The 22,914-nt window shown below is 42.3% G+C and overlaps 1 protein-coding gene across 1 annotated transcript in view; it reads left to right on the forward strand.

Annotated features, from left to right (window-relative positions):
• fam120c (family with sequence similarity 120 member C) overlaps window positions 1–21,066 on the forward strand; it is a 37,816-nt gene extending 16,750 nt beyond the window's left edge. The window contains exons 7-17 of the mRNA XM_080898263.1: window positions 119–393; window positions 3,139–3,301; window positions 3,388–3,471; window positions 5,632–5,803; window positions 7,540–7,789; window positions 10,977–11,091; window positions 12,422–12,631; window positions 14,589–14,826; window positions 15,341–15,476; window positions 17,260–17,323; window positions 17,435–21,066. Of these exons, the coding sequence (XP_080754389.1) occupies window positions 119–393; window positions 3,139–3,301; window positions 3,388–3,471; window positions 5,632–5,803; window positions 7,540–7,789; window positions 10,977–11,091; window positions 12,422–12,631; window positions 14,589–14,826; window positions 15,341–15,476; window positions 17,260–17,323; window positions 17,435–17,689 (1,962 nt within the window). The 3' untranslated portion in view covers window positions 17,690–21,066. The remainder of the gene's footprint in view (window positions 1–118; window positions 394–3,138; window positions 3,302–3,387; window positions 3,472–5,631; window positions 5,804–7,539; window positions 7,790–10,976; window positions 11,092–12,421; window positions 12,632–14,588; window positions 14,827–15,340; window positions 15,477–17,259; window positions 17,324–17,434) is intronic.
• The last annotated feature ends 1,848 nt before the right edge of the window (window positions 21,067–22,914 follow it).

Consider the following 22,914-nt stretch of genomic DNA (forward strand, 5'->3'; position numbering starts at 1 on the left):
AGTATCAGTTCCCACCCCTGAGATGTCTTCTCTTCCCTACTCTTCCTCTTTTGTACTCAATTTCCCATGCTTCTTCCTCCACCAACCCAATTTTCCTTCTTTATCCCCCCTTTCCCAGTTCCCTCCCCCCCAGGTCCCGGGGTTAAAGCCACACTATCAAAATGCTCCATATGGACCTGGCTCCGCCCCTCTGTTCCAGACCCCACAGCCACCATCCCAAGACTGCAATGACTCACTGACGGGCAAGATGGGCTTCACTGACTGGTCAGCTCCATATGATTCCACTCAGGGGGGAAGTCGACTACCCAATCATCACACCGGCCCTCTGTCTGGCCCCTCTCCGTCTCCTTCCTCATCGTCGGATGGAGATGAACCCAATGACAGCAACGCCAAGTAAGACACTTTTCGAGCATGTCAGGTTCCTTTTGCACAGTTTGAAGTGGTTCTGTGGGTTCCTAACACGGGACTAGAGCTGCCACGATTAGTCGACTAGTCACGATTACGTCGACTATCAAAATCGTCGACGACTGATTTAATAGTCGACACGCCGTTTCAAGCTTTGTACGTTCCAAAAAGATGCAAGAATAAGTAGTAGGATTTAAGAGTGTAATAACGGACTGAAACAGAAGTTGGCAGCACTGCATGTACAAGGATGCCAGCTGCCGTTAAACCCCGAAGAAGACGACGTAGTGTCCGCTATCGTAGCTGTGTCCAAATTCAGGAACCACATCCTCCTGTTTACAGCGACACGACAAAGACTGTCCAAATTCGAAGGCTCCGACAAATGCGGCCTTCATTTCCTCAGATTTGAAGGATGGGTCTGGTGCATACTTCGTGGTCCAACCTATCCCAGAATTCATAGCGCAGCCCTGCTCAGTTTCCAACAATGGCGGCAGCTAGTTAGTTTTAATATTATTCTTTCTGGGTCACAAAATAAACGTTTAACATATTTTCAGGCGAGAATGTAGCTGTGTAAACCTCAAATATCTGCTCAGTTTATCAAGACACCACATATTTTCAAAAGCGCTCCGACGTTTTCGGAGACGTCTGTTACCCACTAGCTCGATAGCTAGCCGGGGGCTAGGCTCACTAGAGCCGTGAGAACACCGGACTCCCGGCAAATCGTTTTCAAACCCACCGCCGTCTTTCGCTACTCAGGTTAAACATGATATATAAGTCACTTAGATAACTTAAAAATGTTATTGTTTGGCTTTTTTCAGTGTTTGATTTGTTCCTGAGTAAATCGGTTTGGCTGAGATTAAAGTTTTTACACAGCTGAATAAACATCAAGGACACAACTGATTATCAGAAGTGTGAGATGCTCGAGAATTTACTCCTGTTGTATTTTAGATAGCAAGGATCAGATGGCTGAGTTTATCACACTTCACCGAAAGGATCTGCAAATTTCATTAAAATTTAATAAACTATCATCTTGTCTTTATTTTTAGTTAGCACATACCTTAAACGCTTAAAGCTGTAAGCTAATAATAGTTCTATAAGAGCAGATGCATGCTGGTGCAATAAGCTGTAAGTTTTACGTCCAATGGATGCATTATCTGATTAGTCGACTAATCGCAAAAATAATCGGTGACTAGTCGACTATCAAAATAATCGTTTGTGGCAGCCCTACTCGGGAGTATAAAACAACCCTGGTACCATGTGTCTGAAAAGTAAAGTCAAAGAGCTTTGCATTTCTGGATGAAGACATATGCATGTCATACCAACCTGTTAGGGCACTTGTTCATCAAGACAAGACTGAGCAAGCCCAGGCAGCCATGGCTCATAAATCTGACGTGTAGTGGACACTGACACCACATATAAAATAATTACAGTTTCACACGATGTCGGAGTATTTAATGTTTAATTACTAATCTTATTTTTCATAAGTAGGCTTTTATATAGTATTTCAGTGATTCATACTCCTACTAGGAATAGGTAGTAGGGCTGGGTGATTTGCTCCATCATCCGGTTGTTCCCCTGTGACATCACCTATGACTCATACCAGTGCAGCCATGGCAGGCTGGCACAGGAGGTGAATGTGCAAACATTATGGTTGTGCTATCCACCCTTTCTCTATGATGTGCAATGTGGGGCCCATATCTCACTTCTAGAGGAGACGTCGACACACAACTACAAATGATCTAATTTTAAAGTAGCCGGTTAACATGAGAGGACACATATTTGAACTGCTAAAACTGTATTTTTGTTGTTTTTATTTAGTTAGTTTATGAATAAACACACAACTGAAGTTTGTTCTTGTGTGTGCGTGTCTCACCTGTGCCCTCCACACACTGTGGAGTTTTTTTGTTTTGTTTTTTAAACCAAAAATCACACATGCCACGGGAAGGGGTGGGAGAAAAATTAAGTGAAGAACGTGATAGATGAGTGTCTCATCAGGTGCACTGTGAAATTAATTCAACCAGCAGCCAGAATTGGCCTCCTGTTTTCTCTTTTAAAGATGGTTGATTGATCACACATAGCAATGAATGTTAAAGTGCACATCCAGAAATGTCTCTTTCACATGTGGAGATGCAACATGATATTATATTGAGGCTGATTTAGTTTACTATGAGTCTGTTAATAATTTAATGCATCTGTGGGGAGATTTCTTGGTGAAAATGATCAGTGACCAGGGGTGATCCTTGATATGAGCGACCATTAACACACCCGTTGCAGGTAGAATATAAAATGTCATATAATAAATAACAAAAATTAATGAAATTATTTAATAAAACCACACAGCCATAATTAGTTTTAGAATATTAATGGTTGTGCTGTTATATTTTTAAACCTTATTAACACCTTGTTAATACAGGTTCACCCTCCACTGCTTTCTTGGTGGCCAATAATGTTCATGCAAACCTACTGAAAAGTCACAGACAGCATCCGTTTGTTCTGTATTTTAACATCTATGTCATAATGATGACAGGTGTAACATCCAGTGCTGATAAATGCAGAGACAATAGTCAGAAGTGGCTATTAGTCAAATTACTCTAAACATTATTTTAAACTTTTAAACTATTGGTTTGTCCTTGTCAATCTAATTGTTACACCTCAACTAGCCACAATACACACATGTTGACCCTGAATGCCAGTTTCTGGATAACTTAAAAATTCTCATAATCCCTCTCTCCTCAGCCATTTGACAGACAAGTCCTCTCGGTGGGAGGATCCCACTGGAAGAGGGGGCTCCGGCTCTGGAGACGGTTCCCAAGGCAACGGGAGCGGGTCAAACATTCCGTCACTGTTATCTATGGCGACGCGGAGTCACATGGACATAACCACACCCCCTCTGCCTCAGGTCAGACACAAACTCCAGAGTTCACAGCACAGTTGTGGGGTGTTTCTGGGGAAAGTCTGTCACCGTGTTTCTGTTTTTAATTTTAGGTCAGCGCTGAGGTTCTTCGTGTAGCCGAACACAGACACAGAAGAGGGCTGATGTACCCCCAGATTTACCACATATTGACCAAGGTGAAACAGTTCTTAGTTACTTAACAGTTCGTTAAGGTTTTAATTTCCTTTTCGAAATCTGTTTTTGAGAGGAAACTTGAACCTGAGACCATCAATCCTTTGCTCCAGCACAGACATTGTGTTATGTAATACGAGTTTTAATGTTAACAGCACAACTAGAAAGCAGAAAATCTGCTCATTGGAGAAGATCATTGGGTTGGTTAGATTTCTGAAGGACTGTCCTTTGTAGTTTTGATTTTAGTCTTCAAATGCCCAAAAACTTTACAGCTGTGTGTACTACTGCCTTCACAACCTGACACAAACTACCATTAATGGACCTGTGAGGGCACCTGTTTCTTAAGGTTTTTCCTGGCTTACAATGAGCCTTTGTTGGTTGATTATGCATATGTCAGTGGGCCTCAGGGTGGCTGTGGCTACAATGTAGCTGCCATCACCAGTGCGTGAATGGGTGGATGACTGGATGTGTAAAGCGCTTTGGGGTCCTTAGGGACTAGTAAAGCGCTATACAAATACAGGCCATTTACTAAACATGAACAAGCCATGTACAGTAAAGACAACGCCATACCTTTGCTGTGTTATGTTGCAGAAATCTATTTATAAACATTATATTTCTGGCACTTTATTACAATTCTTTAAAAAGTCTCTGCGGGTTGTCAAAAAGTGCTTCTATGCAGGAAAACCCCCTTTGTGTACTGGTGTTTTTGCTCAGATTTGTGCTGGGATTTCTGACTTCTTTCTCTGGTTGGAGCCTTTTGGTGTTATTTTGTGAAGAGAGTAGTGTACACCCCTGTATGAAACACTGTGTCACATGAATACCCTTCATTTCCTGGAACAAAAACACTTTCAGGTTTCTGAAAGTTTGAAGTTTAGAGATTGTAATCAAACCCACAGAGACTCATGAGCCACACACTCAACTAACGAAATGTGTTCCTTTTTAATCAGCAGAAAAGTTTTTTTGTACTAATATAAGTTTGAAAAATGTTATGAGGGAAAAAAGTTCTTTTAACCTCATAGGTATGTCTTAGGTGCGCAGTGTGTCTTTTGAACACTGAAGTTATGGTTGCTGAAAAATGGCCATCGTATGCTTACATACACCTACCTATCTATCCATCAAAGTTCAGCCATGTGTACCAACCCTGGATACATGCAGGAAAGTAGGCTCAGCAGAGATGCCGAGACCGCCGTCTTTCCAACCACCTCCATCAGCTTCTCTGAGAGAACACTGCGTTTTTCCCAAGCCAGCCAAGAGACGTTATCTCTCCACCAAGTCTTAGGTCTGCTCCAGGGTCACCTCACCAAGAGGGCGGCCAGGAGGCATTCCCGTCAGATAAAAGGAGCTTCAGCCCACAGACAGCACAGACAACCCTTTGGAGGAGTCTCATTTATGCCCCTTGTATCCATGAGCTCATTCTTTCAGTTAGTACCTAAACTTTGTGTCCACAGGTGAGGGCAGAAACGTATGTTGAGCAGTGAAACGACAGCCTTGGTTTTATACTCTGTCTTTTTACCACAACAGTCCGGTACAACATCCGCAACACTGCAGATGCTGCACCAATCCGTCTGTCTATCCCCCGATACGCGGTATCCCCGTGTTACTGCAATGCTACAACTTGACGAAGAAATTAATTTCCAACTTCCAGCTGGCATGCTACACTTTTGTGGCTGAGAAGTATGGCCTCGATGTTGTAGGTGCTAATCCTCATCCCAGCCATTTATATTCTACGATCCCATGTCATTTTCCTTAAAAAAACCCCCAAAAAGCAAGAAGGGTTTTCTGAAATTTTAAATGAATTGTTTTGTAGTAAAATGTGGTGTACCGCAACAATGAAACCTAAGCGTGTAGTTTTAAATGCATAGAAAAATGCATTACGGAAGTGTTCAGATACTCCTGCAGGTTAAACTGGACTAACGAAATACATTCAAGGCTGACTGAAAGACTCAACATAAACAAATTTGAAAACACCTTCTTAGGCTGGCACCACTCTGCAGAAGACTGTTAAATAGTTATTGTTTTCATTCAAAAGCCGTATCTATGCATTTGTCCATGTCTAAATGATATTGTCTTGTTAAGAGAGAGCGTATGAGACTCTTTAGAGCTCTCGATCCTGCTCTCTTATTCATTTTGTCCTCAACTATTCCTTATGCCCCTGCATCCCTCAGGGAGAGATGAAGATGCCAGTGTGTATAGAGGATGAGTGTAACTCTGAGCTGCCTCCTGCCTCGCTGCTGTTCCGTGCTGCCAGACAGTATGCCTACGGCGTCCTCTTCAGCCTGGCTGAAACACACCGCCGCCTGGAGAGGCTCGCTCTCCGCAAGAGGGCTCCCCTGGAAGGTAGGTCTTGGTCTGGGATGGACTTAGATACCTGAGTGCAATATGGAATAACAGGCATTGTGATTGGATAAACACTTTACACTGCAATTTTCTTTGAAATATTTTCATTTGAGAGACCAGTTAACCTCAGTGTAACTACAGTTGAATGAATGAATGATGGCATGAATGTCATCATAGTTGGGGCTTTTAATGATTTCTTCGAACTGTTCTTTATCAAAGCTGGAACGATTGTACGGCATGCATCTTTAATGACTTTAAAAAGCAGGTCTAAGGAGGAGAAGTGCATATTGATTTATACAAGCTGGGACGGCCTCTTGGAGCCATTTCTAAATAACTACAGATTCCAAGATCATTAGTTCAAACAATTCTATGCAAGTAGAAGTTACTTGAATGTATTTCCACTTTTCTAATGTTTGGAGGAAGTCTCGAACAGTCACCCTCAGATGAGAGGAAGTTGGTTAGGATGCTCAGGAAGAACCCGTGAACCACCAAGGCTCAAGCATGCTGTGAACTGGATACTGCTAGAACAAAGTCATGCTGCTCTACTAGAGTTCAAGAATAAAAAGTGTGTTGAAGCCACACTGGTTCACTTTAAATAGGCCTCTCATCTAAAGCTTGCATCAGCTGAGACAGATTACAGACTTTACAGACTACAGATACTCAATTTTTATTACACTTTCAGTCAGTATCATGTAGCCTCCCAAACCTTACTCTTACTTGGTACATTTTTCATGTTGGCCTCTTACTAGGCCACCTGTCGTTTAAAATCTTGCTAGCTATAGTTGTGCTTGTTTCCCTTTCTCTCCTTTCTCTGTTCTCTTGACTAAAAGGTATATTTGCTGTATATTTGCTGAATTGTCAGAAAGCTGGCTAGATGCTTATTTGAAGTTTTTCATCTGCTCCTGGGCTTTTTCATCCAGAAGTCATTTTGATTTCATATTGAGAAACTACTTAATATTACATTGTAGGGCAGGGGTGTCGAACTCCAGGCCTCGAGGGCCGGTGTCCTGCAGGTTTTAGATATCACCGTGGGTCAACACACCTGAATGAAATGATTTGTTCATTACCAGGCTTCTGGAGAACTTCAAGACATGTTGAGGAGGAAATTTAGCCGTTTAAATCAGCTGTGTTGGATCAAGGACACATCTAAAACCTGCAGAACACCGGCCCTCGAGGCCTGGAGTTCGACACCTGTGTTGTAGGGAGATGTACTGTTAAAGTCAAGGAATATACAGGCTTAAAACCTCCTGTTCCTCATACATTGCTGTTACCTGGGTCAGTATGCCAATCAGGCTTGTACGTATGCTGCCATTACCTGATTTGAGTCGGTATGGCTCAGGCAGCCATAGATGTTCGAGATACATTAACTGACTTAAAGTTGTTGTTTATTGTCATTATAGGTCAGACGAGCCTTCAGGCTTGTAAACATTAAATAATGATGACTGCAGTGACATGTTGGACATCCTCGAATTTTTGTTTTACAAAAGATTCACTCGACTGTCATGTGTGGCAAACAAAGGCAGAAGTTGTGTACCCAGCTGGTCGTTACAGCTCAAGGTCTCTTCACTAAATATTCCAATTTCACAGCACTGGCAGAATCTCTGTGTGAAACAGCTCAAACCTCTACATGCTCTCATCTTTAGCAGCTTCGGAAATCTCCAAAACTGAGGCATCTGCATCATAAGCAACGCCACCGTATGTATCTTATTATTCCAACATTTGTTTCTGTGTTGCAGTTCCTCCAGTGATTATCAAAGAGTGGAGCAGCGGTAAGGCCAAGTCGGCCCTAACACCAGAGCTGGTTCCCGCCTTGTGTTTCCGTGAGTGGACCTGCCCCAACCTCCGGCGGCTCTGGTTAGGTCGTGCCAGCGAGGACCGCTCCAGGAGAACCAGGGCCTTCCTGGCCTGCCTACGCTCTGACTGCCCAGCCCTCCTCAACCCAGCACAGGTCCCACAGCATCTGCTGCTCATGTGCTGCGTGCTCAGGTATCATCAGTTATAGGGATTTTAAAACGCTTTGCTGGGTGCAAATCTAAATTTGGCAAATAGGGTTTTTTGGAGGGTGGGATATCCAAATATGTTTTCTGTTGCAAATACTGCCCTGTATAAAGGTGACAGAGCAAAATATGTGCATAATTGGGTATAACCAAACAGCCAATCCTTTCAGAAGCAAGTTTTGGCACTCAGCAGGCATCTTGACAATTCCTGTAGGTAGTTACTTTAAAACATGTCAAGGAATCTGGTCAAATAGTTAAAAAAAAGAAAAGAAAAACAGACCTTGTGTCTTTATTTTTTCTTTTTTCCTCTCCCTGCTTGAGAATTGATCCAATGTTACTTCTGCCTTTGTTACAATGAAACAGTTTTTTTAGGCTGATGTCATAGGTAATTCAAAGTATTTACATTTTTCTCCTGAATTTTCCCAGAGGCACTATTGTTTAGTGATAATGGTGATACATAAAACACATTTTGCAAGACTTAACTCTTGCGAACCAAATTTTTCAGTGGTGCGACTAAAAAAAATAAAAATAAAATTGTGGACTAAACCAATCGGAGATGGTCAGGGGCGGGACCTCTCTGATTGGCTGTGGTCCAGTTGAAAGTCCAGGTGTGGACTGATTCTCAGATTAAAGCTCACAAAACTATTTAACAATCACCAAACAGCAAATGAGAGCAGGTACACGGATTCCACACGAAGACGTAAACACAGAGCGTACCCGACGCATCAGAATCAGCTTTGTCTTTCTCGGCTTTCTCACCCGATGGTCCGTACATGGAAACGCTGTCGGAGCTCAGCGAATCTGATGCGTCGGGTCCGCTCTGTGTTTACGTCTTTTTGCGCTGATTCTGAGCTGCAGGTTTTGTCTCTCTCCAACCAAAATTCACCGAGCCAGCAGCAAAAGAAGCAGCAAACTGCGCTTCACATTTGATAAATGTCGTCATGAATTCCCTCTGACTTTTGCTGTTTTGCTTCCACCACGATAAAAATCACACTTCATGCACAGCTAGCTCTCTCTCTCTCTCTCTCTCTCTGTACTTCAAGAACAGTTTCCCGTCTCAAATCTGTTTTCTGCATTATTCATTCGCTTATTACCCACCAGTCTACCGTTGTTTACAGCGCTGTCGGCTGCTGTCTTTTTCTTTTCTTTTTTTTTTTTCACTTAAATGACCTCGGACAAGAAAGCCAAATTTCTGCTGTTCAATACTGAAGAAATTTAAACTTTTTAAAATTATGCAAAACTGCAGAATATTGCAGAATATTTTTAAGGTTATCTGCTATAAAAAGCCAGGCCAGAAAAATCTCCTTCATGTTTTTCTGTTTCATTCTCACCGGTGCGCCCATGGCAAAAAGTTAGTCTAGAGCCCTGTCTTAAGAAAACCTTTCTCTTGAAGCTTAAAAACCCCTACTGGTTTCCTTAAGATTTACTCTTTTTGGCCATTGTTCAGTAATAACAGTAATATCCTAGACTTGAGCAGTAGCAGGTATATGCCATTTATATTTGTTTGTAGTATTTATGTTTATCCAGTTCATCAAATGCTAAATTTACTCAGTTTAAACTGACACCTTACTGTTTGTAGTAGTTTTGTCACACGTGATGTCCGTTATGATAACGATGGCTCTGCTCCTGTCAAACAGTGAGTCAGCATACAGGCTACCACAGAACAGGAAGCTCACAACGATAAATGTCACTCAGTTCGATGTCATAATTATACCTGTTATTAAAGCCAGAATGTCTTCTGCAAACAAGGCCGTGAACTGTGGCGCTCCAGCACGTCTTGTTCTTGTCATGTTCTCTTATTGCCGATCTCCTGTCTCCTCTCAGTCCTCATTCGTGGCTGTATTTACGGAGCAATTCTGCCCAAAAACTCAGGTCAGAGCAACCTTTGCTCAGGGTCACGCGTTACAAGAATAAAATAAATACACACTGCTTGAATCTGGTTTCACTTGTTGATAAACCAGCTGGAGACATGGATTACAGCCTTAGAAGTATCCTCCTGTCTGCTTGTTATTAAAGTAGATTATAACAAATAGTTACAAATTAAAAAGACCGACATTTCCACTAACTACAGCAGGAAAGACACGTGTAATACCATTAACAAAAACTTTGTCTGCTCTCCCATTAAACCCCATCAGCGCTGTAGTGAGCCAGCACTCCCAACACCAGGACTCTAATTGCAGTTCAACAGTCGCGTTATTATTTATAGCAGTGCTTTTCTTACTGTGACATGTCAGGATGTCTTCTGTGAAAAAGGCTCATCAGTAGGTTGACAGAAAATGACATGTCTGTTCATACAATGGAGCCAGTAACTCAGCCTTTGCAGCATAAATCCTACACAAGATTGCCCTGCTTTCTTTTTCTGGAGACAAACTAAACAACGTGCTGATTATTTTTGATTTGTGTGGGTATTTATATGCTTTACAGTTAAATGTAACTACGTTTTAATTCATCAGAGGTAATAGTTGCTGCTTTGTTTTTCACGAGTGAAACATGAAGGGAAGCTTCAGCCTTGTTGATGCAGACAAAGTGACAGCAGGAAGGAACATTTACAACAGGCACACTTGAGAAATTAACAAATAACGAGATGAAAATTCACTTTTGCATTTCAGACATGAACTGGAACAGCTTACTGGCACTGAATGTATGCCTTGCCTAGGATTGATTTATGTAATGGTGCAGGATGTCTCTGGGCTTGTTCTGGCTTTTGCCTGGGAGCTCCGGTTTCTCAGAAACATGCAGGTTAATGCTGCGTGTGTTAGCCCAAGACTCCCAGTTTCACTTCCTCATTGCGTACATGTTGAAAAAGCACATCAGCGTTCGACTGTTCGATATCCCCTAAAATAAATATAATTGCTTTTGTTTGTCACAATTTGTGTTGCAAGAAATCATTTTCGTTCATACAATAAGCAATAAAAACTGATTTAAAGATTTTCCACTCCAGTCATGTAAGAAGAGTGTAAGAGTGATGCTGAAGTTAATCTTTTTTTATTGTTCTTTTTTTCATCGAAATCTGCACTCGAGTCATCCTTTTGATTTAAATATAAGTGTGTGTCTCTGAGAACTGTTATGTCATATTCCCTGAAGAATGAAAGAAAACTACAGTTTCTGCTTCTGTTGTTGCTTATTAAAACTGAAAACTTCCAGGGCACTGTTTGAATTAATTATTGTTCTTTCAGGTATATGATGCAGTGGCCTGGAGGAAGGATCCTCCAGAGACATGAGCTCGATGCCTTCCTGGCCCAAGCTGTTTCCAGCCAGCTCTATGAGCCTGACCAGCTACAGGAGCTGAAGGTGAGAGTCCCCTCCTTTCAGGGAATAATCATTAATAAGAGTTGTTCCTGCACTTATTTTTCTTGCTTTGTGGTGTAAATTATATGTCTTGGTGCTGTTTGAGAAAACTGAAGTGCTGAAAAATAAAACATCCTTTCCCTCTGAGGCAGTTTGGTTAATAAGGGAAGAATGTAATGGCATGTTAAAGTGTAATTTATTGTCTTCTCATATGTTTCCATTTGAATGGTGAGTGGAGATGGGTTTTCACACACCTCAGATGCCGACTTCATGTCGCTGGAATTGGATGGGGAATGCGTTTGCTGAATGCTTACCGGTTGACAAGTGGACTGAAATAAGGGAGGGAGTGACGGCAGAGTTCACTAGAAATAGGTGAACTGCAAAAAAAAAAAAAAAACCCCACCAAAAATGAAAAATACAGCATGAAAAGAACAGGCTGCGGCTCTAATGGACACTCGTTTTCACTTCCGCTCTTTTTGTTATAACTTCGCCTTTCTCCACGGCTGGCTCGGACCAACGAATCAAGAGTATCCCACAGACTGGTTGTATCACATACTTTATACTCCGCTTCCATCGGCGAAGGAGCTCATTGCAGGTGGACGCGACGTACCCAAACTGCCAGCTGACTGCAAACACTCCCGCTTTTGCGTAGGTTTTCATGCCACGGTCATGGTTGATGCATCCTCGACATGCTCCGTGTTTCTCCTTAAGGATATGTGTCACAACTCCAGAAGTTAATTCCAGAAAACTACAAAAAAAATCAGAACTCACTCAGTGAAGTCATTGCCACGTTTTTCAAATTTTCTTTTGAAATCCTGGCTGTACTATGTGAAGCAGGTTATAAAAAAACAGGAGATCCACAAGAAGCCAAAATGCACAATCATGCACCATTAAATGTGAAAACAGCAAAATAAACCCAAACAGAAAAGGTGGCGGTAAAAAAACCTCGAAAAAAGTTAAGATTCAACTGTGGAAGGAAAATTTAGTTCAGTTTTAACAGAAGCTTTGTTTGAATGATGTATCATCGACCGAGCCAAGGAGGAAGTAGCGTGAAAATGAATAGTGGCGATGTGCTTCTTGGCCCTGAGTATGTATGATACATGCATCAGCTGTGATGTGGGTGGCAGTGAACCTCCAGAGAGCGCAGTGTGTAGGCGCCTTTATGAAACTCTGTAGAGTCAGTAAAATCCCCGATAAGCTAAAGTCTCTGAGAAGAGTGCACGCTCACGTGTCGCAGAGACCTCGCAGCTCTTCAGCGCCGTCACCTCTCTGCTCTCGTTTCTGTTCCCACCTCTTAAATGCTGTCATTTTTCATCTGTGTGTTGGCTGTCAGGTGGAGAAGGTGGATGCTCGCGGCGTGCAGCTGGCTGCTCTCTTTATGGCCGGCGTCGATACGGCGCTGTTTATCAATGATGTCTGCGGTCAGCCGTTGCCGTGGGAACACTGCTGCCCCTGGGGCTTCTTCGACGGCAAACTGTTCCAGAGCAAACTGGCCCGAGCCGCCCGCGACCGAGCCGCCCTGCTGGACATGTGTGAGGGGCAGGTACGAAGCAGAGCATCGCAGGGCTGAGTGTGACCATCGTTTGTCTTTCATGTCCCAAAATCCCTGTTGGAGGGTGAATTATAGTCCAGTCATCATACAGCTCTGTGTGTAAATGGCTTTTAAAATGGACTTTTTCCACCTTCCCCCACAATTTAAGAAATTTGTAAAGGTTATTTTAAAGAGCAGGATGGGGAAGTTCATATCTTCTTTTGTTTTAAGACTTGAAGTGTAATATTGATTCAAAATGATTTACGGTTACTCTGCCCATTTAAGTTGGACACACCAATACAGCTTATAAAAACACAAGCTAACAGCTGTTTGAAATAAATACACGGCACAAACCAATAACTATAGAAAATGGGAGTGCGCAGAGGTGAATAAAATGGGATGTTGGACAAGAAAAACTAGGAGTCAAAAAAAGATTAAGTCAGCTGCCTTCTAAATATATTTTTTTAAATTTGTTACATATTGTAATTGTCCTTTTTTCCCCCCCAACAATAACACAAAAACGTAACAATTGTAAATGATTGGAGCACGCTGCATGTACTGGGATGGTCGATCAACTCCACCCTCAGGCCATCTGCTCTACACTGCCTTTGACCTAAAAGCACCAAAAAAACATTCAAAAAAATATAAACCACAAATTTTCTTGGCGACCTTCATTGGGATAGAAACAAATAAGACATTGAGACAAGTCAAAATTGAGACCATTTTAATGACTGCGGTCGTGCAAATATCGGCTTTATTTAAGAGCCTTGGTGTACTTCATATAGGAGCTCATCTGGCAGCCCATGGGCCTGATGCCTACCGCAGCGCTCTGAGCTCAGGTCCATTCCAGTGTTCCTGTGCTGTTCCAGTCAAACGAAGCCTTTAAAACCCCCAAAATAAACACACAGTATCAGCTTACCCAGCCGTGATACAAAACTTGCCTTATTAACGCATTAGTTCCTGTAGGGTACTGTAAATTTACATTAATAGAATATCACTGATCAGTTTAACTTTATATTTCTGTTGCTAGCTTGCTAGGGCAGCGATGTTTCATCATGCTAAACAGCTAAATTAATAAAAAAAATAGAAAGTACTATAAGAATTAACACAAATACAAAACTGAATTATTGAAGGAATTAAAGACTTGTTTTTGTGTTTTTTGGTTGAAGCCCTAATCAGTGACCGTGGTGGAGGCTGGCTGCTCAGTTCACTTTATCAGGAGAAGTGCAAATGAGTCACCATGTCTCTGAATGTGTGTGTTAACAAAGTTTCCAGCTGTTATCCCATGGCCAAATTTTAAAGTAGACATTAAAAGAACAGAATGAAAAATGAGTGCAGGAGGAAGCACACAGACCTGTGATAAAGAGCTTCAGAAAAAAGCTTTATTCATCCTCACAGCTGAAATGACAGCAGATTGAAAATGAATAAAAATTGTGTTTGAAATCATTGTGACGGTGTCACATGGGCTAAAATGGGCTTGTGCTGTGTTTCATATGTTATTAAACCTTTGTAATAAAGTGACTTACCGTATGGCAAGAATATATTTATATTTAACTTTTTGCAAAAATAGAACTTCAATAAGACAGAATGCAGACATGCAGCCTCGGAAACAGGACAAGTTAAAATAAGCAGGATAGATTTGGGGGGGTTAATGAGTGTGGTGCATGCTACATCCAGAACTGTGAGAGTACAACTAACTACGTCCTGACCCACATAGGTTCATACATAAGAGATTGGAGGAAGATAAGTTAATAGATATCTATATGTATGGAGTTACACTATTGGCGTGGGAAGAAAAACGTAGCACTGAGTCGCCATCAGAGAGAAACACTTATTTTTATTATTATTTTTCCATACATCAATATGCCCACTCCAGTTTTATGGATAATAAAAGTGACAGTTAAAGAGAAAGTGGGATCTACTCTGTATCTGTCGCGTATTAACAGCCGTAATTCTTTCTTCTCTGCAGGAAGAGCTGGTGTCCAAGGTCGAGAAGATGCGCCAGGCGATCCTCGAGGGCATTAACCTGTCTCGCCCTCCTCCTCCACCACCACCTCTTCCACCTCCTGCCTTCCTTCCCCCTGCCATGATGCCCCCTTTCTACCCCATGCCTCCTCTCTACCCACCCCGTCCCATGGGCGGCATGCCCCCGCATCACCCACATCATCCACACCACCCAGCCCAGCACAGACCCCGAGGCTTCCCAGGTATGCCACAGTTCATCCACTGTTTGAAACAAGTAGTTTGAGCTCCTTTCCAACTTCTTTTAAGCAACTTTTTTCTGATTGTTTGTTGCAAACAAAACATTTGAGCTCTGAGATGACCATATTATAAATATCCACTCTGTGAGTTACAAAGCAGGAAAATACTTCTTGAGCATTTGGAGCAGTCTGAAAACTGAGATTTGTACGACTCAAGTAGTCGTTGAATATACACTGACCTCAGTATGAAGCAGAATAGATTTCCTTTTACAGATTGAACAGAAAGTTGTCTTGTATGTAATGCAGTTACATTTAATTGATACAAGAAAATGTTTCTGACTCCAGACTAATGTTGTACAGTTTCTTGTTGGTATAAAACTGTGTGCTTGGTTATCTACTAGGTGACAAAACATGGTAGAATATAGATAAATACGCAGTTTATGTCCTATTAAGATAATATGGAATATAAACAGGAACACAGGGAGTTGGTGTGTAGTGACTTTGCAATCTTTTCTTTCAGGCATTCAGTCCATCCCCCCTCAGGGAGGGAAACTGGAGATCGCTGGCATGGTGGTTGGTCAGTGGGCTGGCAACAAACCAGTCCGTGGGAGAGGGGGCTTGAACATGCAGGTGGTGTCAGTGGGAGCCGGGAAAGGGTGAGTTCTGCTATAATTTTTTTTCAAGTAAAATAAACACATTGCAGGGTTTGAATAAGCGGCTTGAGTTTAAAAAGTCATGATGTCGTTTGAGCCATAGTCTCTGGGCTTCTTTCCGTTTATTAACAGCTCTGGTATCTAATTAATATATCAAAGTAGTAAAAATCTACATTGACAGGGAAACAAATTCTTCTCAAAATTCATCTTTCTTATAGTGACGAGTCTTCTTCAGCCTCTGAAAACCATCGATCGCCTCTTTCTTGGATCAAGTTTGTAAAGTCAGCTCTTACTGTTCGGACTTCAAGGACAGACAGTTGTAAAAAAGAGATCACTACTTAATGAAACAAATCCTGTGTCGATCATAGCCTGTACAAAAGATGACCGCCGTGAAGTCACCATCCCAAATGCGCAATATGAGTTGGTTATTCTTTCAACTACATGATAAGTAGAACAGCATTTAGTTTAGGGCTGCCACGATTAGTCGACTAGTCACGATTACGTCAACTATCAAAATCGTCGACGACTGATTTAATAGTCGACGCCTCGTTTGAAGCTTTGTAAGATCCCAAAAGATGCAAGAATAAGTAGCAGGATTTAAGAGTGTAATAACGGACTGAAACAGAAGATGGCAGCACTGCATGTACAAGGATGCCAGCTGCCGTTAAACCCCGAAGAAGAAGAAGCTGTATCCCAGAATTCATAGCGCGGCCCAGCTCAGTTTCCAACAATGGCGGCAGCTAGTTAGTTTTAATATTACTCTTATTATTCTTTCTGGGTCACAAAATAAACGTTTAACATATTTTCAGGCGAGAATGCAGCTGTGTAAACCTCAAATATCTGCTCAGTTTATCAGGACACCACATATTTTCAAAAGCGCTCCGACGTTTTCGGAGGCGTCTGTTACCCACTAGCTCGATAGCTAGCCGGGGTTCAAGGCTCACTAGAGCCGTGAGAACACCGGACTCCCGGCAAATTGTTTTCAAACCCACCGCCGTCTTTCGCTGCTCATGTTAAATATATGAGTCACTTAGATAAATTAAAAATGTTATTGTTTGGCTTTTTTTTTGTATTTTATTTATTCCTGAGTAAATCGGTTTGGCTGAGATTAAAGTTTTTACACAGCTGAATAAATGTCAAGCAGACGGCTGATTATCAGAAGTGTGAGATGCTCGAGAATTTACTCCGGTGTCCTGTTATATTTTAGATAGCAAGGAGTTTATTAAACCTCACCGAAACAATCTGCAAATGTCATTAAAATTTAATAAACTATCATCTTGTCTTTATTTTTAGTTAGCACCTTAAACACTTAAAGCTGTAAGCTAATGATAGTTATATAAGAGCAGATGCTGCTGGTGCAATAAGCTGTACGTTGTACGTCCAGTGGATGATGATCTGATTAGTCGACTAATCGCAAAAATAATCGGTGACTAGTCGACTATCAAAATAATCGTTTGTGGCAGCCCTAATTTAGTTTAATCCTGAATATTGAGTTGTGTTTTGACCGTTTCCTGTGTTTTCCTGCTTTTAAACTAGTGTGTAGTATTTTTCCCTCCCTCCTGTTTACATTATGTAAAATCATTCTAAAAAGACTGAATATAAAGCTACAGAACTGGATATATTTGAGGCTGATCAGCTGCTCTGGTCACCAGCCAGTTAGTTCATCTCTAGTCAAAGGCCTAAAGGTTATACTAGCCACTTCATGCATTGGAGCCGACCTAAAAGAACTGTAATGTTAACCCAGTGGAGACTTTTTTTAAAAAGCCTTTCTCTTTGTGCACCACAGGAGGGGTAAAGAGACTCCAGCAAAACTAAGGGGAGGGAAGAAGACAACTGCCAACAGAACACAGGTGTGACAGCAGACAAACCCAGACAAGCCTCTGTACTCTCAGGTGAACACTGAAATCAGGCGTGGACGTCAACTTTGTTGCACTCCAACATTTCTGTCTCTCCTTCCCCAGACGTCGTCCCCCCCATCCAGCAGTCCCCCAAAGCCCTCCGAGGAGGTGGGCTCCACGCCAGAGGTTGCCTCTCAGCAGCTGAATGGCAGCTCAGCAGCCTCTGCCATCGGCCAGCCCTTGGAGCTGACTCCCCTGGCCCAGCCAACCCCGTGTGCCTTAGCCAGCAGAGACAACCAATCAGAGGGGGTGGAAGTGGAGGCCCCCTGTTGCCTTGACGACTGCCCGTCAGACGGAGCACTACAGAAGGAGGAGTGATGGCATCCTTATCAGGATGTGCTGCTCTAAGAGAGTTATCTGTGTTCGACTGCCTTTCCCTGTTTTTGTAGCCCTGTCTGCTAGCTGTGCACATCATCACACGGCGCAGGAGGCGACGGGAGGCCCGTCCTCGCCTCCTCTGCTGCGACGTGTGATTAGCTAAACCAGTTAGCCGTTCCCCCCTCCCCCCTATAAGTTTTCTCATATGGTTTTACATTGTTTCTAAAGAGACGTTTTTCCATGAGTCCGTAAGCGCCCCACCTGTCAAAAGAAAAAAATCCTCCCCTATCCGCACTCAGAGTGAAATAAGCTTAAAACCCCGCCCCATCACCGCCACATCTTTAATCAATCCCGCCCCCGTTTATTAGGGCTGTTTGTACAGTTTGATTATTTAGTTTTTTGAGTCGTCCCGTTGTTCGACTCTGCACACAAACGTTAAGCATGCAGCAACGGTGACAGGCAGTCGTTGTATGTTGATGTGGTTTGTTGCCATAGCCAACTCACGAGAGGTCAGAGATGTTCAGAGTCTGACTCTTCTGTGCAGCGACCCTTGCCAAACTCCATTCTGCAACCAGGTCGGCGGGCAGCGCTGCTAAACATGCAGCGGTAGCACTCGCATCAAACCCCGTTATTTTTTGTTTCGTTTTATTCTTTGATTGATTGATTTGATTGGTTAATCAGTCACTGAAGCACTTCTGCACCACCACGGCATTAGTGTGATATCTTACTTTGCCCAGTGTAGCATAGCCTAGTACTTAGCTGTGCTAAGAGATCCCATGAATTTATGCACCTTAAGCCCTACAGTATGCAAGATTTCCCCCCGACCCTCCAAAAAAAGAAAAAAAAATTGCATTATTATGTTATTGTCCCACCCCTCACCCCGGCCCCCTCCTCCCAAAGCTTTGATTGTACTACCCCAGCAGAAGCACTTAATGTTCTATTTAAATATAATGGATTTCAACAAGCCCCTAGACAGTTGAATTGACAGTCGGTGAGGGGCGTTCCCCGCGCCCGATTAAATCATTATGACACATAGATCTACATTTAAAGGTAGAGATCTATTTGAGAGACGTCAGAATGTGAACAGAGTGGTTTCAGACAAAGAAGCACTTTGTTTTAAAAAATGTTAAACCACACTGGACAGTCCTCTAACAGTTGATATAGAAATGACAACCTCTCTGAGGCACCTTCTTCAGTTAAAGGCCAAAAACGTAGGAATGGAAACTGTCCAGTAAAAGATGGAAATGAGCGGTGAGGTTTTTGGGCGACTGCTGCCAGGCAGAGTTCCCCTCAGACTGCCCTCATACATTCACTTTGCTATGAAGCTAAAAGGAGTCTTGATCGTCCACGTCGAGGAGATCCTGGGAATCATTTCAGATTTCTTAAAAACTATTTCCAAAGTGTATTTTCATAAGACACATGTGATATAAAAGGGGCGTGGCAGCAAAGCCTCAAAAGATTGAGCAGCTGTTGTCATTACGAATGCCCGACACTGAGAGCCGCTGCTCGGCGAAGCTCCGGTGTGTCACTTTAGACCAGCAGGAAGCACTTCCCTGCCCCTGAAGCGCCTCAGCCGAGCGTGGCGCGAGCCTTCACGGGCTGGACCGCATCGTCACTTGACAGGGGAGAGGGAGGCCTCGTGGCGGACCCCCGAGCGTGCCGCTCACAATCTGAGACTTCTAGGAAATGTTTTATTAGAGCATTTATGTTTGTAGAGAATGAAATGTGTCCCCCACCTCCACACACACACACAGTAACGTCTCATCTGACAAAGGAAATACAAGCATGTACCTTCTTAACGATTAGCTGTAGCACAACTGCAAACGTCAAAGCAGTAGAGCGACAGATACTGCCTGAGAGATGCTGGCCATGGTCGTTGTAATCTCTCTAAAACGTACGTAGAGAGGCTGAAATAAACTCGTCACATGGAAAAAAGGGCAAGTCAGCAAAGAAGCACCTTATTTTCTTACTACATTGATGACTTGCGCTTCATCGTGTGCCACAAAATTTAACACGGAAGAAAAAAGCTCCTATGAAATGCTTTTTTTTTCTTTCTTTTTTCGTTTCTTTTTTGTTTTTTGAAGGAAACAGAAGACCCTGACTATATATATAAATATATATAAGTAAGTGTTAATGTAGTCGCGTCAGACATCCCCTCTGTTATGAACTCAGCCATTTACAGTGACACGCTGACAGTCGACCCAGCCGTGAGCGTAGGCCCGCCGAGGCCACGCCGCCGCCTCTTACACCAACACCAAATGAAATCAAAAAAAGGTTCGGACTAGTTAGCCGTTAATGGGTAGGGATCTACGAGCACTTTAGGTGTTCTTAGGTTGAGAGTAGGTAAACAGTGTCGGGGCTTAACACAGGACTGTAAAACAGACACCAAGACTAGGCTAGAGAATATAGCTCCACTGGCCGAAATACTAAGTCTAGAATTACTAGGAGTCATATACTTAACTGCTTTCAACTTTTGACATTACTACAAATACGTGTATTACAGCAGTACATTGTTAGAAGATGGCTTTTCTGCGGCGATCCAGAGTGTGACCTGGTATTTGATGCCCTCTCTCGATTCGCTCGCCAGATAACAGTTACACACACACACACACACACACGTTCACAATACATAAACACACACACAGAGGAATCAGTTGATTTGTTACCAGCGGCATTCTCTCTGCTTTCGTGCTGAAGTGATTTCTTTTCGTGCAGTTTCAGTTCCCAGTGGAGTGGTCGTCAGTTCATCGGAGATCTTTTTGGTAACACTTTCTACTGACCGCGAGGAGGAAGAAAAAATAAATAAATCCCACATTCACGTTCAAGTTTTTGCTGCATGGACACAGATTGGAGAAACACGCGCACACTGACACATTTTTAGAATACACGCACATAATAAACACACGGATATATAGATGTTAAATCCTGAGTTACACAGTAGGTAGTTTGGAAAAAAGAAAAGAAAAAAAAAGTCAACACAACACATGATGTAGTGTCCCTCTTTTGTCCTCGTCTGTTTTAGTTTGATAGGTATTTGATCAGTGATTTTTATGCTTGTTATCCTCTAACCCGCCCCTGCTATGACACTTCTTCTCGCTGTTCATCCATTTATTCTTTTCTCCCACCCTCAAATTTTTCCTCGGCCTCCTTGTAGAGTACTTACATCCACGAAAACAGACACATACACACATAAATCAAGCCCACTGCAGACACGCACACAGATATCCTCCACACAGGTTAATCCCACCCCTGTCCTCCTCCCACTGTATCTCAGTTTCCTTTCACCTCCTTCTCTGCCGCTCCGTTAGCCCCTTTAGGACCGTTTCTATTGGCCGTTTTTATTTTTTCTCTTTTTCTCTTCGGGCTGCCCCGCCCCCTTAATCAACCCAACTAACAGTAAAGGTTATATTAACGTTGATAATCAGTTTCTGTATGTATCTAGCCAGAGTGGATTTAAAAAAAATCTGAAAAAAAAATCAAAACTGTTTTATTCAATTGTGCAAAATGTGTTTTTTCTTACTATTTTTAATGTTATTACATCTTCTAATCTAATCCTTCTACCATCGCTTCAGTTAGTACTGAAATACGCTTAGCCAACCTAGAGATTTGAACTGTAACGATCGCCATTTTCCTTACCTGTATTTTATATGGCATCTGTAGACCACTTCACCGTTTTATTATTGTACGTAAGTAAATATTGCCCGTTTTTTCGGCTTGAAAATCGTCGTCTGCACTATGTTCGATTCTCATATTATCCCCGATAACGAGTTTTCGCTCTTCGTCGTTAATCAAAGCTCAACTCTGCGCCCTTGCACAAAGCAGCGAAATATCTCTTGTGAACACCTGAGAACCAAAGTACACCTAGTATCCCCGTCTATCCCACCGCCCCCCCAAAAACAAGCTCCTCTATAGCCCCTCCCCCTGCCCAACATTGACAGCTCCCCGCCCCTCCACCCTGAGTAATAAGTTTCTGATGATTATATGTATAATGACATTACAGCACGTGTGATTTATCTGACAGATCTGTGAGGTAACGGTGTGGTGTTTCATTTTTATTTTTGTTGTTTTTCATACTGTGGTTTTCGTGGAGATGCAGACGGACCGGGCGGCGAGTGAGCGTCTCATCAAAATCTCCCGCTCGCTCCTCATGGTGAAGTTTTAGGCGGTGTGAACTGCTCCACTTGCTCCTATCACATCAAATTATTACAAGTAACCACACACACGGGAAGAAGGAACGACACCTGACAAATATGTTCTCTGTCACGCCGAGCTTCTTGGCACCCTCTATTGCTTTTTTTTTTCTTCTTCTTCTTCTTCAAAACATTGTCTTTTAGCTCCCAGGACTTGAGCTGAGCGGGTCTTTTCATGCTGTACGTGGGCACTGAGGCGGAGGAAAGAGAGACAGTTTTCCTCACAGTGCGAATCTGAGATTGATCGACCATCCAGGAGATTTATTCACATCAAGGAAATAAACATTTTAGCCATGAGGATCTGCTTTCAGAGCTTTCGGGCTTCTCATACAAAATAATTTGATAGAATCTCATAGTTTTGTGGACTTGAACTTGCGATTTTAATTATGCCGTTTTGCTGCTGCAAGATGAGCAATTTTCTGTCACTTACTAAAAATCAGAATGCATATTTGGTAGATGTAGGGCCGATCTCTTGGTGGAAATTAGTGTTTTATTCTGACATTTGTACGTTTAAACCATAACAAGCTAATTGACGTTAGTCTCATCGAGCTGCAGAAAATACAGCTACTTCCTGGCACATTTTAGTGCAATCATTAAGTTATATTTAAAGGAATTGTTAGCTGCATCATTGACTTCATGATCGGATATGATTTAGGCTAAATATATAAATTTTAGACAGTTGGTCTGACAAAAATAAGAGATTTTAAGATGCTGTCTGTTACTTTTGACATCAGTAGTGAAAATCATTGCAAGTTGCAGAACTTGTTAGTTAATCCCAGTCCATAGTCAACATCCTGTTTTTATAGTGAATAAAAATTATTTTCCATCTTAGTTAGGGCATTTATTGGTTTAGAGGCTTTTGTTCAAATAAAAAGAAGCAATTTTAAGACATTTTCTCTGCTAAAAGCGGTTTTATTTTGAAGGAATCAATAAAGCAAGCCTTAGCTGCAGTCCTAGTTAACAAATTCCAATCCATGGCTTACATCTCGCTTTGATCATCATAAAAGTTTATTTCCAGTTTCTGATTTAAATCAG

Source organism: Rhamphochromis sp. 'chilingali', assembly GCF_963969265.1.
Source record: "Rhamphochromis sp. 'chilingali' genome assembly, chromosome: 12".
NCBI classification, from domain to species: domain Eukaryota; kingdom Metazoa; phylum Chordata; class Actinopteri; order Cichliformes; family Cichlidae; genus Rhamphochromis; species Rhamphochromis sp. 'chilingali'.